This window comes from Sesamum indicum, linkage group LG2, assembly GCF_026168435.1.
Source record: "Sesamum indicum cultivar Baizhima isolate 11 linkage group LG2, ASM2616843v1, whole genome shotgun sequence".
In the NCBI taxonomy this organism is placed as follows: Eukaryota; Viridiplantae; Streptophyta; class Magnoliopsida; order Lamiales; family Pedaliaceae; genus Sesamum; species Sesamum indicum.
This window is the reverse complement of record NC_142658.1, coordinates 14,938,721-14,954,853: the sequence shown is the minus strand read 5'-3', so window position 1 is coordinate 14,954,853 and position 16,133 is coordinate 14,938,721. Positions and strand designations below refer to the sequence as shown.

Genomic DNA, 16,133 nt, shown 5'->3' with positions numbered 1-16,133 from the left:
TGCCGTCGTTTCTCCGCCATCAGGACAAATTACGGATTGAGACCACTGTCATTCGAATCCTTTCATCTAAACAATCCCAACAAAGAAATTCTTCTACACAATCAGATGTGCTGATATCGGATTGTCAAGAATAATTGTATATTTCATTGTATTTTTTACAATTGTACAAAAAAAATATACATTATTACATTTGTACACTTAATTGTAATTTTTTAAATTAATATAATTTTAATATTATAATTTTTTGAATTTTAATATATTAATTATATATAATTAAACGAAATTATATATTAATTATACAAAATTTGATTAAACAAAAAAAATGAAAAATTGCCCAAGTCGCAATTTGTAATTGCAACTCGGCACCAAATTGCAATTACAAATTGCGACTTGGGCTTTTCATTTAAAAAGTAATAATTTTTTAATTGAGGATTATTATTAATATATTTAAAAAATCTATATTAATATATTTTTTTAATAAAAAAATTAATAACCCATTCTTAGCATAACATTTTACTTTAAGATTAATAAATGTAATATTTAATTTACTTGCTGTATAAAAATATCGTTCCTATCTTAGATAATTATATTATTTTTAATATATTTTAATATTTATATATTAAATTTTTTAAATATATTTTATTATTTTTTACTAGGAGAGAGAGATGGTGGCGGCAGAGGAGGCGATGGTCCGGTGACTAGAAGGAAGAAATGATATATATATATATATATATATATTATTTTTATATAACTAAATAAATATATAATATATAAATATATTAAATTAAATATATATATATAATAATATTTTTATTGATAAAATTATGTTCAGAAGCACATGATGTGCGTGTAGTGCACCGGTAAACTTGGGGGATTTTGCTATATTTTTTATAACACCGGGGGTGAATTGCATTTTTTCCATTGATTAATATAGAGATAATTATATTATTCTCCCATGAAATTTAATTTAGTTACATGTAATCTCCTTTTAGTTTGAAAAATTATATGTAGTAAACCTGAGGTTTGCTTATGTCTAACAATTAAGTCTCTCTATTAGTAAAAGTTCACTGAATTGCTGATATTAAAAAAAATTAAAAAAATATATATTAAGCCATGATTGACTTATTACTGACTTATTGCATGTAAAATAAATTTTTTATGACCAAATTACCCAAATACATTTTCACGTGTTAATGCATTATATCTTCATCGTTTTAAGGGTAGTTTAGTTCGAAAAAAAAATTGACCTGTAATAAGTCATAAATAAGTTAATTAAGTGTAAGTATCAATTTTCATTTAATTTTTTTGTTAATATCAACAAATTCACTAAATTTTGACTAACGAATGGAGTTTTATTAGACAAAAGCAAAAATACTAGATATAATTTTTTAAATTATAAGGAATTTACAAGTAATTATACCAAACCTTGGAAAATGAAAATGTATTTATCCTTTAAATATATTATGAATTAAATAATAATACATTTAAAAAGAACAAAAGAATAAGAAACTACTATAAACCAGATATTCATTTCCACATCTCATGAAATTCTAATACATAAATTTTCAATTATGAGTTCTCAATCTTACCATTTATCCTGTATGGTTAAGTTCATTTTTATAGATAAAATTACACGCTATTATTGCGTCGGTAATGGCCCTTTTAGTTACGAAAAAATTTAATTTTAAAATCAATTCTGAGTTAATTAGGAACTAAAATTTTTGTTGAATTTGTTGTTGGTCTCGATGATTTAATATATATTTTAAATAATTTATTGCTAAATTCAATCATAAGTAAAATTGTTATATTAAATAATGTAAATTAACGATGAATATGGCAAGAATTTTACTTATTAATCAATTTAATGTTGATTAATATCAAAATTTCGGAGTTGTCGAGCTGTTTTCTTACCGTGCATGTGGAATATGATTTTTACTATGAATAAATTATAAAAGAAAATAAACAAAATGAATATTATGGAAGATCATCTAACGACTGAAAATACTGCGCAGAAGAAAGCATCTACTTCCACATGCTGTGATAGAGTGACTCGCATCGCATCACAGGGCAGCCAGCGAGCGACGCAATGCAAGAGAACCCCTTTTTCACCTCTATGGCGATGCATGAATCATGGCCGCTCCCCAATCTTCGGAGTTCAGCTCCATTGCCCACCATAACAATGGAATTTACTCCAAACAGCATTCTCTTCCCACCAGATCAACTCACACAAAATTTCATCAACTCTTCTTTACCCTCTTCTTTCTCCCACTCTCGTTCCGTTTCTCTATTTTTGTTTTTATCTTTACTGTGTTTGAGACCACTCGGAAAAGGTGGCTGTATCCATACCAATAGGCATTGATTGATTTTAACATGATCCCTTGACTTGATTTCTCTTTTGTTTTTCGTTAATGGGATTGATTTCTCTGTTTGTTCTATGGTCTGTAATGGATCTTTACAGTTCATTTTTTAAAAGCTGTGTTAATGATAGGTTTGCCTTCAGGCAAGACTGATCATCAGTCCCTCCAGTTCTCCATCACAACGTACTTTCCTCTTTTTCCCTCTCTTTTCTTGTCAGAAAATTCTGTATCCGTTTTTCTTCTCTTCCCACCTTTTTATTTTCTTGAATCTTGGCGGTTCTGTTTTGGTTCATTAGACTTAGTTGAGTGATTATATTGGATCTGTTTGATGCATTTTCACGTGGGCTTGAGGGCTTTTTGTTATTCATCGTGAAATATAAGGTAATTGGCACAACAGCATTCCGCTGTTTAAATTCCTGTACTTCTGTTTGTAATTTTTATAGACCTTGTTTTATAGATATTAATATCAGATTGATTGTGTATTATGTATTAGGATGCCCAAATGCTATGTTGTGTGGGGGTATTTGTCTCTGTGTGGCTAGTTGATGTGGTTTAACCATCAAAGTTGAAACTTGATGATCATGTAAGCTACCATTTTTCATTTGGACATGTCCATGTTTGTTGGAACTGTAATTTGAGGGGTTTCTTATGTTTGAATATTGAGAATGACCATGTCCCTTTTGGCACTGAGAGTTCTTGCCTTGAAAATGAGAGGGTGTCATGATATATGACCCCAAGAAATTAAGGACAGAAAGAGTGAGCAGATCCATGTATCCATCAGATCTGGACTGGTGCATGTGAGACAGAGAAGAGAGATTTTCTTGAGGGTTGTCCACTAATTTGTGGACTGCAATGTGTTCCTTTATGGATTCAATTTCTCCACCTTTAAAATGAAAAGAGGAGTTCAGTATTGAGCAGATCTGTTGTACCTACCTATCTTGATAAAAAATGGATCTAAAGCTATTTCGGTTGTTATTCGCCAGGTCTTTACAGAGAGATGTTGATTTAAGCGGTTAGTTCCTGCAGGTCATGTTCATACCAAATTAGATCACTTTTTAGCATGTTATATACAGAATTTAAGGGGCATACCTGCAAAAACAACATTAGAAGTAGAGCCTTTGCCTGGAGAAATAAAGGATGCCAGTGTGATGGTTATTGTTGAGTTTCATTTATAACATGGTACTGAATTCCATATGACAGGAAGAGTCAGAAGCTCAAACCTGGATAGAATTGGAATGTTTAACAGGGAGAAGCATGTGTTGTAAAAAATGTTGTTATTTCCACCCTTTTGTCCCGAAGGCTTGCAGTGTGGAGAAAAATGTAAAGCAATTGAGTCTTTTTGTTAGACTGTTTGTTTCAACATACTTATGATGCATTCACTGTTGAAAGTGACCCTTATTTTTGTTTTCATGTTTGCTTTAGTATGAGCTCGGAAAGTTATCACAAAGTAGTGATACCACTTTCGGTGCACCAAATATTTTAGATGGTAGGAAATGGCCTTGGACTGAAGAAATGTGCTTTGATAAGAGGACAATGGCTACGTGGTTTATAATTGCTAAGAGCGTACCTGTATGGATAATAACCGAAGAATATTGACCATTTGCTGACAAACTGAGATCTATCAAGTAACATTTTCCCTTGCAAGGCCCTACTTATTCATGTTTGAGATTTCTCACTCTCTTCCATTGTTTTGTTTATCTATTTTAATTTCGTGCGTTGGGCTGCTCATTAGTAAGTTTACTGTTATATTAGTGACATCATTTTTTTAGATGACTCACTGTCTTGCCTCCTATATTTGATACCAAAATTAATGGTAATTTGATTTTTCCAGGTTTGTCTTTTCTTTTCAGTAATGAGTGGGTGGAGCAGAATCACCCCTGTTGAGTTAATGACTTTTTTAATTTTTCCCATTGTTGTTTCAGGTCAACTTCTGGACAAGACAGTTCTAGAGATATTTGAGAAATACTATGTCTGTTTCAGCAAGAAATTTGGAACCAGCATTCCAAGGGGCAGGACAGAAGGCGTATCCTCATTTTAATATGTTAAACTTTCCTTCATATCATTATGAAAGTTGCAACTAAAACATTTGTTTGATTTTGCTCATTACTGTTTACGAATTGAGTTTTTAGAAGAACTTATGTAGAGCATATTGAATAGACGTTTAAATTGCAATTGCACTAGAGACTGCAGTTGTTCTGAAGTTATGCTTCAGCTGTCATGCCTCTACACATTTGCTTCCTTGACTTAGTGTAGTGGCATTGAGATATGGCGGATTGAAAATTTTCAGCCGGTTGCAGTCCCAAAAGACTTGCATGGAAAGTTCTTCACTGGAGATTCTTATGTGATTCTTAAGGTACGTTTTGGGTTTTTCTGGTTTAGAGAAATCTTTTTGCGCCTATAGTGCACATTGAACTTACAATTGTTGAACTGATCTCAATGTCTGTATCAGCGCATGTCCATCTGCATAACTTTTGTCTTTTCGTTCTTCTTCGCCTTCTGCTCTGAAGAAATTTAAAATGTCCCATGCATAGAGATTCTTGGATGCTTGATTTGTTTATATTTTTCCTTAATCCTTCCACATTCTGTTTTACCAGTGTTTGAATTCAGGTTCTTGTGATGATGTCAAATTTGCACTTTTGCAACGACCATAAACATTGTACTTGAAGGATAGGCAGAGATGTCAAGATTATTGATTTGAGCCTCTTATTAGCATTCTGCATGAAATCTTTAATCCTATCAGCTATATCTTCTGGATACTGTTAATGCCTTTGCTTATCCATCATTTTGCAATGCATCTGTCACAAGTGCTATAGTAAAAGTTGGTTCGCGCTCTGGTTTGTCCATGGGTAAAATTAAATATTATACTTGAAAGCAATTGCTTTGAAGCATATAAAATATAGTTCTTTGTCCAATTGGTTTAAATGGTGCTAGTGGTCCCTTTTAGTTAATTTCTATTACACTTCGATACTGAGACACTCCTAACCTAACAGATTAAGCGATAAATGGTTGACAGATCCAATTGGATAAAGTGTGGGATACGATAAATTAATATTTTATTTGAGTTTTTACCCGGTTAGATAAAATTTAGAATAGGGCTGGTTTATGCTATCATCCCCCGAGGGCATGATAAGCAATCAAGCCTTATCCAACGTCCGTACAGCAAGAGGCCATTTTTTAGAGTAAAACCATAGGTATCAGGTCTTGTAGACGGCCTTAAGTAAAATTTTACTTTTCATTAAACTTTCCTGTGACCATTCTCCCACCATAAAACGCTAATTTTCAAATTGTTTTGTCCCTCTGATCTTTTGCTTATACTTATCTGCATGGTTTCAAATATAAGAGATGCTATTCATTCAATACATTAGGGTGACAATGAGTATAATTTTGCTGCCAGTGAGAAAGTAAGAGTGAATGATATTAGCGGGTGAACTCTAGGGTGCACCGCTCATGATTTGGCGGGTACACTATTGACTCCTAACCCAAGAAACATTTCCAGGATATTTCAGACTGATCTTACCTGCCTAAGCTAGCATTTCTAGTAGTAAAATCAGGAAATAGGGATGTCACTGACCTCTTATGCTATTCCTCTGAGTGCCTTGAGTTTTTGCAAATGTCTTATGCTTGTTATTACAGATTATTATCTTATAGGAATGTGGTTCAATGTAATCTCAGTGTCCTTTTTGCAGACAACTGCACTGAAGAGTGGTGCCCTCCGTCATGATATTCATTATTGGTTAGGCAAAGACACCAGTCAGGTAAATCTCTTCTATCTATGATGTTTAACCCCTTCTAAACTAATTATTACCTGATTATGTGTATAATGTTCTGCATAGGATGAAGCCGGCACGGCAGCCATCAAAACAGTTGAACTAGATGCAGTACTTGGCGGGCGTGCTGTTCAATATCGTGAAGTTCAAGGCCATGAAACTGAGAAGTTTCTTTCTTATTTTAAGCCATGTATAATACCTCAAGAAGGCGGAGTTGCCTCGGGCTTCAAACATGCTGAGGCTGAGGAGCACCAGACCCGCTTGTATGTATGTAAAGGAAAGCATGTAATTCATGTGAAGGAGGCAAGTTTTGATGTTCCTCCTACACTTCTGATGATTCATGATCCAAATATAGATCGCTTACCATAACATCCCGCTTATGGCTGGACAGGTGACATTTGCTCGATCCTCTCTAAACCATGATGACGTCTTTATTCTAGATACAAAGTCTAAAATTTTTCAATTCAATGGTTCCAACTCTTCCATTCAAGAGAGGGCTAAAGCTTTGGAAGTTGTTCAGTACATTAAAGATACCTATCATGATGGAAAATGTGAAATAGCAGCTGTTGGTAACCAATCTACTACTTGCATCCCTTTGGATGTTAGTTACTGAGTGATGTTTGCATCACGGCTTCCTTTTCTTTTGACTGCAGAGGATGGAAGATTAATGGCTGAGGCTGAGACTGGAGAATTTTGGGTTTTCTTTGGTGGCTTTGCTCCACTTCCAAAAAAAACAAACACTGATGAACCCATGAGTGCTGATCTTATTTCGTCTAAGCTTTTCTGGTATTTAAATTCTTCCATTCATATTGCTTCGGTTGGTCTCTTTCACATGCATCGCATGCTCAATACTATGGATTACTTGTTATCTTGTCTTTTAACTGCATGTGATATCCTTGATGTTTATGGGAGGAACAAATTCCAACTGAATGGATGAGGAGTTCATAGTTTGTGTGTTTCTGGTGCTGATAAAGTATTTTTCAACTATGAAGGTTCAATCTAATCGTGCACCAAACATATTGATATGTTTACTCATCCTCTTATCACTTTACAAGTCTTTGGTCTTCAGCATACATGTTTCAGAATACTTCAAAATATTACTGTTATTTTTTTCTTGGATTGTGCGGTAGAGACCTTGGGTGCATCTATTGATATGTGATGGATTAGCATTGCACATTCTATTTCAACCCAATAAAGTAAAAGGTCATTTGCTTAATTTTGTTTTCAAACTATCATATAGGAATGCATGATTACAATGATCTATGATGGGTTCACCATAAACTTTGACACGTTAGGGCTGACAGCTAAATTTTAATGTTCAAGTGTTGAGAAGGGAGAGGCAGTACCTGTCGAGGCTGATTCTTTGACAAGGGAGTTATTAGACACAAGTAAATGTTATATTCTTGATTGCGGGATGGAAGTCTTTGTTTGGATGGGCAAAAATACTTCTCTTGACGAAAAGAAAGCTGCAAGCCGCACAGCTGATGTAATTTTTGATTCTTAGCTACTTAGGTTTCCCATCTGGATTTTCAAGTTTTATCTTTTCCAGTAACTAAATGCTTGTTCTCATTTGACAGGAGCTACTTCGTGGCCCTGATAGATCTACATCTCATGTAATCCGTGTGATGGAGGGTTATGAGACAGTGATGTTCCGCTCGAAGTTTGATTCCTGGCCCCAATCAACCAGTGTGACTGGGTCTGAGGAGGGTAGAGGGAGGGTTGCAGGTTGGTAATATATATGGTCGATTTATCCCAGCTTCCAACCATGGATTCATTACAATACATTTACAGTTGTATATTTTGAAGATTAACCACAGAACTCTCAGTATCTGTTAAGTTCTTACAGTCGCTCTTTTTTATGCTCTAGCACTTCTAAAGCGCCAAGGAGTTAATGTGAAGGGTCTTGTGAAAACAGAATCTCCCAAAGGAGAACCTGAACTCCATATAGACTGCACAGGCGATTTACAGGTATTGCAAAAAGCTATGGTGCTTCATGCTGAGTATATTGTCAAATTAGAATCTATATTTTTCTTTTTTATGTTCTCATATTCTGATATTAATATCGTCATGGAAAAGAAGGTTCTGGTCATGAATTCTTTAGAATAGATGGTGCATAAAGTTAAATTCTTCTGTTAAACAGAGAAAGTCACGGAGCTCTTTCAACAACTATTGTAATAATTCGCTCCAGTATAGTCCTAAACCTGTGTGCGGTTAGATGTTAATAGTATCCTTACTCCTTAGCTTGCTCCTGGCAACAGCCCCCATCACTGGGTAAGTTGCACCTAGAAGCAAATAATGGGATCTTGCATCAGCAGGACGGGTACAATTTATAGGAAGACATCTTCAGGACTTTACCAAGATCAGTTATACAAACGAAGTGAGCATCGGGAGAAGATCGGTTATAGAGAGCAACAAACTAGAGAATGACAAAGAGATTAAAAATGTAATATTTTGGAGGTGAATAGAGTATTCCATAAAGCCTTGGAGAATTGACTGGAATGTGAAGGAAAAACTTACAGTATATGGCTAACTTGTATTGAGAAGCTCAAGAAACATAAGAGGGTATATAGTTGTCTTCAGGATTTTGTATTTTTTATTTGCAATAGTCTGAGAGATCTCTCAAATGTTGCCCAGAAAATCTTAAAACATTCTAGAATGAATACAATTCTATTACTAGAACAAGAAATGCGTCTCTCTTTTGTTGATAATGCTTTCTCTTAGGTATTGAACTAATCCTATGAACTGCAATTGCCTTTATTGGTCTGCTACATGTACTGATTTATTAAATTTCTGCTTATGTGCGCCAGGTTTGGCGTGTGGATGGTCAAGAGAAGACTCTTCTTGAAGCTTCTGATCAGTCAAAGTTTTACAGTGGGGATTGCTATATCTTTCAATATTCTTATTCTGGGGAACAAAAAGAAGAATATCTCATAGGGACATGGTTTGGAAAGCAAAGCGTCGAGGTGAAGATTTCAATTATTGCCTTGATTGTTCGTACTTTAGCATTACAAAATTTATCATTTTAACTATTAGTAAGAAAATTTTGCCTAGTTTTAGTATGTTTATCCACATGGAAAGTCCAAGTCCACAAAAGGTTAGACAAATAATTGTTCTATACAATTAGCTGATTCTGAAATTGCAATGATAAAAGTGATCTAGTGAAATTTAAAAATTTAAACTGGAGATACCTTCTTTCGCAACTCTAAACATCAACAATTAATAAGATATGACAAGTGGACATGCTTTCTGAAGAGAAACAACAATGTTGTGTCATCCTATAATATCCACTTAAAATGGTCCAAGAAACACAAACAGGTGAGAAAATGTGTAATTGTCATATTTATTAAGAGCGGGAGCTTGGACGAACTACTTCAATGCTTGTGCAGCCTACCTGAGGAGATTTTTGAATTGATACACATTAAAAATACATAAACTTATCCTAATGCAGAATTATTAAAAATAAATTAGGGAAAGCATGTAAGCTGGCTTTGGGATTTGTATTTTCTTTAAAAGTTAGTCTAGTAAAAATTTTCTGTCACCTTTTAATGATGAAAATTTGTTACAAAATCATTGAATAAAATATGCTAAATGGTTGTTGTAGCAACATTTACATATTTAACATTGATAGTTGTTATTCCGGTCAAGAAGACAATGTATAAAATGTCTTTCATGATTGTCTTGAGTAACAATTCTTTATCCATGCATTTTCCATTAGTATCATTCATTGAGGATCACAAATTTACTGATGGAATTATTGATCATGCTATTCATGCTCTATAGGAAGACAGAGTAGCAGCAAGTGGACACGCTAGCAAGATGGTCGAGGCAATGAAGTTCATACCCACTCAGGCACATTACCTTCTTGATTACTTTTACTGTGATCTCACTTGTTAATGCGAACTTATGGTTTTCTGTATATATTAACAGTTCACTTTTTATGCACTTCCAGGCTCGCATTTACCAAGACCATGAACCAGTCATGTTCTTCGCCATTTTCCAGAGCTCCATTGTCTTTAAGGTTTGGAAAGAAACAAATATAAACATGTTTTGAATTTCTATTCCTTTCTTCTAACTAATTTGATATATCATTTGTTTCTAATATTGGGCACAATATAACTTTATCTGCACATCCCCAGGGCGGCCTGAGTAAGGGATACAAGAATTACATAGCCGAGAAAGAACTTCCAGATGATACATATTCGGAGGATGGACTTGCATTATTTCGAGTTCAAGGGAGTGGACCCGAGAATATGCAATCAATTCAAGTTGAACCTGTAAGTCTCCTGTCCTAATTCTTTTATCACCATGTTCTATAAGCTTCTGGAAACTGGTTCGTGGCACTAGTATCTCGCTCATGTCTTTGTTTCTCTTGTAATCCTGGTCTATCACTTTTTCGAGTTTTCAAAAATCATATTGCTATCCATGTGGAAAGTTATATTCTCATCCATACAAATAATCAGATTTAGGTTCTCGAAATGCCTCTTGCTGGCTTGCATGGTATGTTTGGCTCAAGCCTGTGCAATTAGACATCAGTTAATTTCAATCGTATGGCGAAATTGACTGGCATGTTTACAACGACGGTAGGTATCCTTTAAAGCTTAAAACATGCATCCTTGAAATATAGAAATTTGAACTCAGGTTGAGGGGCACTTGCTCCATTGCTACACTGGATAGTACTCTAAGAGATAGATAGTATAGTAAGAAAGAAATAGATGCCCACAATATGCTATTCACATTGTATTGAGATAAACTGGTTTTTTAGAATTCCTTCAGTTTCTTGCACCAACTGGCTAGTCAAAGTTTTTGTATATCATTGTCCATATCTTAGTTTTGGGAAATGGCATCTTTAGAAGTGTTTGTATAAACAAACATTGTGGTTACTCAGATAAGAGCACTTAGCTTTTCTATATTGGACTTGAATCTTAGATGGAAAAAGAGGAAAAAAGAAATAGTGAACCTGCATGAAGAGTTTCTAGAAGAATGTGTACCATCAGTGACATGAGTCAACTCTTTTCCTTATGAATTTATCATTTGAAGATAGTTCCTGACAATGCTGATTTTGTTACAATGGAAACAACTTTATTGATGTCATGCCAAAAAAATTTAAGCAATTTTTGCCAACAGCCACATTTGTTGGCCCATCCATGATATTTATTTCCTGAATGAGGTACAAGTTCATTCTAATGGCGTATTATGGTTTCAGCTATATGCATGGATCACTTTATAAACTCTTTTTTAATCTTCCTGTGCTATTCTTATAGGATTTTGAATTTGTTATTAATTGATTCAGGTGGCATCATCATTGAATTCTTCCTACTGTTACATTCTACACAGTGGATCCTCTATATTTACCTGGTCTGGAAATCTGACAACATCTGACGACCAGGAGCTTGCTGAGAGGCAGCTGGATGTTATAAAGGTCTACTTGTTAAGCATGTTTCCCTTTACAAGATTTTAGTATCAAGATTTTTTCCAAATCTTCAATGGGCAACATACTATATCTCATCAAGCATATCTCATAATTTGGGATGAAGATGGGATGATATCTTAATCATAAGTGAGGGAAAAACTTGAAGTACGGAAGACGTGTTAAGTATTCTGTTGGTGGATATTCTCTGTTGAGTTTACATAACTTGTCCTTGTTGCGCTTTGTATTTTGCAGCCGAACATGCAGTGTAGAGTTCACAAAGAAGGTTCAGAATCCGATCAATTTTGGGAGTTATTGGGTGAAAAAACTGAATACCCAAGCCAGAAAATTGCAAGAGTAGCTGAAAGTGATCCTCATCTGTTTTCATGCACTTTATCCAAGGGTATAGGGTCGTTGTCGATTTTCCGTTCTTTTAAATTTTTTTTATGCATAGATGAATTCAATTAACTTGTTTCTTTAATCATTCTTTGCATGACTATGACTGAATGTGATGCTGGGTTTCAGGAGATCTGAAGGTGTGTCTCTCATATTGCACTGTTATCTGGGGAAAAAACAGTAATTTTTTATCAGTGTTCTCAGTTTTTTCATTGTGCCTCTTCTATCATCCCTTATCTCTTAGAGTTGAGTGTCCAAGAAAGAAAAAGGCTTTTTTTGGCAATTAAGTGTAGTATTTCAGAACCTATAGCATGATGTCAATGTTTGCCTGCAAAATATACCGGTAATATACGTGACCTGTATTCTGTTTCTGTTCTTAGCTGACTCTCCCTCCCTCCCTCCCTCTCTCTCTCTCTCTCTCTCTCTCTCTCTCTCTCTTCTACATAGAGATAGCATAGATTATCCTCTAAGAATTTGAGATTAACTTCTATTGCAGGCAACAGAGGTATACAATTTCAGCCAGGATGATCTAATGACTGAAGATATCTTCATTCTTGATTGTCGCTCAGATATTTATGTCTGGGTTGGGCAACAGGTTGAATCCAAGAATAAGATGAATGCTTTAAGTTTGGGGGAGGTATGCTGTAACTTGATTACGTTTTGATCATTATTAAACTTATACTGCTATAGACGAACTATGGTCTGGTACCTAGTGAAGATTGATCTACATCATGCTTATTATTGAAGTTCTCAACATCAATGGTATCTGATCACGGCCTGTGGCGTTTAAAGCAGTCAGAATACTAATCCTGAGGGTGTGATGTGTTTGGCTTTGGGTAATATTATGGTGGCTTAGGGAGTGGGATAACTCGGTTTAACATATTCAAAATAATTTAGCCATCTTATCAATCCTCTTCGACTACATACCTTCATTTTTTTTTCTCAGACTTTAGCTCTTGCAACTCTGCTGGTTCATTATTGATAATTTATTCTGACTATCTTTCTATCTTTCAATTGCTTCCAACAGAAATTTATGGAGCGTGATTTTCTTCATGAGAATTTATCTCCTCAAGCTCCATTATATATCGTTATGGAAGGAAGCGAGCCAGCATTTTTCACTCATTTTTTCACTTGGGACCCCAAAAAATCTGCTGTAAATCCTATCTTTATACGTCTGACACACTTCTTGAAATTATGGCTTTGTAATATACCTTGATTACTTTTATTGTTGCAGATGCACGGTAACTCTTTCCAAAGAAAACTTGCTATTCTAAAAGGAACTCCAGTGTTGGATGTAAGTTTCTGCTCTCTTGTTTGCTCCTTTACCTGTTATCTCAGCATATGGTCTATGTCTTCATGAGTAGAATTTTCTTCCTCACATTGTGCCGCTTTTCTTGTTTCTTCTTTTTTTCGTTCTTACGTACGTGTTGCAATGTAGAAACCAAGAAGGAGAATACCTGTATTTGGTGCAAGGTCGTCCGCACCAGAAAAACCACAGCGTTCCAGAAGCGTGTCTTTTAGCCCAGACAGAGTTCGTGTAAGAGGCAGGTCACCTGCGTTCAATGCTCTAGCATCCACTTTTGAGAATCCCAACACAAGAAATTTGTCGACTCCTCCTCCAATGGTGAGAAAGATTTTCCCAAAATCAGTTGTCCCGGAATCAGATAACCAGTCTTCAAGATCAGCAGCTATAGCAGCATTAAGTGCAGGTTTTGAAAAAAAAGGGTCTCCTCGGAAATTCATTATTCCTCATTCTCTTAAAAGTATGACAACTTTTTAAGTTTTTCACAGTCCACCAATTGACCATTCTTGGAGGTTTTAATTTGATTTGCTTTTGCTAATGTCAAAGCGAGCGGCGAGGTATCCAAACCAAGATCCGAAGGGAATTCCAGGGAAAACTCAGTGGAACACTTGAAACCCAAGCCAGAAACCATACAAGAAGATGTAAAGGAGGATGAACCTGAGGACGACGAAGGGCTTCCAATATACCCATATGAGCGTCTTACAACGGTATCGGATAATCCAGTTGAAGATATTGATGTGACTAAGAGAGAGGTATGCAGTCAGACAAACTTTTTCCCTAATTGTTTAACGTATGATATCTCGTCTAAGATTTCGTTATGCTTTTCCGCAGACTTACTTGTCCTCGGAAGAGTTCAAGGAGAAATTCGGGATGGCTAAAAGTGCCTTCAACAAGCTGCCTAAATGGAAACAGAACAAGCTTAAGGTGACACTTCAATTGTTCTAGTCCTAGCAAGGCTTCTAACTCTCTCAGCTTCCACCGGCATACGTTGCAGATAAGAGAGCACGACTGGTAATAGACTCTTTTTCACGTGCTATATTTTCCAAATTCGATAACTTCATCTCAAGAACGAATCAAATATGCCTTTTCTCATACAGCAAAGAAACAAATTCAGAAAATTGTCCAGCTGAGGGACAGTATCAGTGCATTTTTTAGCTGCGTCAGCTCACACGATGCTTTTCTCCGTACCAGCTGACGAACTGGAGATGAGCGTCTAATGTCTTGAAGCTTATAGCAAGTTCTTGATTTTTGTTTCTCTAAGGTAGTTTCTAGATATTCATTTGCTTGAATTTTTTGTTTACCTTTCAGTGCAGTTTCATTTGTTTCCGGCAATGGTTCAGCAGAGTCTTAGAATGCCGTGATTCTAGGACGCATTGGTAGTGCAAGGATGGAAAGTGTACAGGAACGTTAAACCAGTTGACTCATTATTCCACTGGCTAATAAATACATTAATCTTATTAATTGTAAAATTTCAAGAATGTATAAGTCGAAAGAAATGAATTTTTAATAAAAGGTAAAAAGTTGCACTCTTGGCTTTGAGTTTTAAGGAGATGTCAATTCAAATATTAAAAAATTGACAAATATCACATGTGAGTGGCATGTAGCCGTTAGTCAAATGGTTTGGAGCTAGCAACCTAATCGTCCGACTTGTGTCCTAGTGCATTCTGGTGCCTAAACACATTTTTTACTCTATTTAAGGTCTATCTATTTCAGTTGTTCTGTTTTGGGTAAAATGCAATTTAGCACCCTGTATTTTTAAAATTGTGTAAAGTACATTTCTGTGAAAAATAAAACAGCAAAAACCCTCATCTGTAATTTTAAATATATAGCAAAACACCCCTTCTATATCTCAAGTATATTACACGCTCCTATTTTTTTTTTTTTAATTTACTGTTATAAAATAATATTTCTATCCTTATTTTGACATCGTTTGATTTTATCTTATATAAATGAATGGTTTAGATCTTGCCAATATTATTTAAATATATAAACTATATTTTAAAAATTATATAATATACATTTAATTATAAAATATTTAAGTATATGTATATATATACACTATATTTAATGTGTATACATATATATATATATAGAAAAAAGTAGATCGATTGGTTGTTGCCGCACCAACGCTAGGTCGGGACAAGAGGGAACGCGAGGGGAGGGGTGGCGCTCGTGGACGAGGAGGAGGAAGAGGGTGAGAGGACAGGAAGGAGGATGCAGCGTTGCAGATGGGGAGGCGAAAGCGAGCGTGCAGAGGGGAGCTGGGGCGCAAAGGAGGTCGTCGAGGAGGAGGACAAGGCACTCGGAGGAGGCCGGCGATAAGGAGGCATTGGTGTGGTGGTGCGGGCGGATGGGTGGGGTGGGTTGACGGTGAGGGGAAGAAGACAATATTTATAATTTTTTTTATATATTTAATTATTTAATAAATATTTAATAAATAAAATATGATAAAAAAATTATATATTAAATCTGGACGGTTAATTTAAATTAGATAAAATCTGGACCATTGAATTATGCATTAAATCTAGACATTTGAATCAAACTTAATGACATACAACCTGATGAGAGTAATTTCGAAAAAGACAAATATATCCTCCTGAAAAAGGGCATAAGTGACTTAATGCACCTAGGGGATTTGACCGGGTGTTAGTCCCTTGGTAACTAGATATTTTATGGCATAATTAATGCCCATAACACCGGACCCTTAGCGCCGTGTGCGTAATTGTGAGAGCGTATATGAAGTCGTGGGAGGACACGTCAGCACGACGTGGGTGCGGCCAATATAAGAGGGAGAAAATCCCAGAGAAAGAGGTAATTTTTTCTTTTTATGAATACACAAGTACTCAGCATTGAGGGGATGATTTTTCTTTTCTGTATTTCCGTGAGGATTATATTTTATTATG

At 35.3% G+C, this 16,133-nt stretch overlaps 1 protein-coding gene across 1 annotated transcript; it reads left to right on the top strand.

The window, feature by feature from the left end:
• The first annotated feature begins 2,002 nt into the window (after positions 1-2,002).
• LOC105155722 (villin-4) lies at positions 2,003-14,699 on the top strand. The gene is made up of 24 exons (XM_011071643.3): positions 2,003-2,738; positions 4,280-4,380; positions 4,611-4,710; positions 6,044-6,112; positions 6,191-6,427; positions 6,516-6,693; positions 6,778-6,910; positions 7,448-7,610; positions 7,702-7,849; positions 7,992-8,092; positions 8,932-9,087; positions 9,905-9,973; positions 10,074-10,142; positions 10,261-10,398; positions 11,415-11,543; positions 11,787-11,934; positions 12,057-12,067; positions 12,424-12,564; positions 12,955-13,080; positions 13,162-13,221; positions 13,366-13,690; positions 13,777-13,982; positions 14,062-14,241; positions 14,328-14,699. Exons 2-23 carry the CDS (start codon positions 4,325-4,327, stop codon positions 14,173-14,175), a joined length of 2,877 nt encoding a protein of 958 aa, XP_011069945.1. The 5' UTR covers positions 2,003-2,738; positions 4,280-4,324; the 3' UTR covers positions 14,176-14,241; positions 14,328-14,699.
• Positions 14,700-16,133: the final 1,434 nt, after the last annotated feature.

Bases quoted from the DNA above. Each gene is read 5' to 3' on its own strand.
- LOC105155722 (XM_011071643.3), top strand. From the start codon at position 4,325: ATGTCTGTTTCAGCAAGAAATTTGGAACCAGCATTCCAAGGGGCAGGA. The intron at 6,694-6,777 runs GTAACCAATCTA...TTTTGACTGCAG, and splicing joins ATGTGAAATAGCAGCTGTTG to AGGATGGAAGATTAATGGCT. The intron at 9,088-9,904 runs GTGAAGATTTCA...CATGCTCTATAG, and splicing joins TTGGAAAGCAAAGCGTCGAG to GAAGACAGAGTAGCAGCAAG.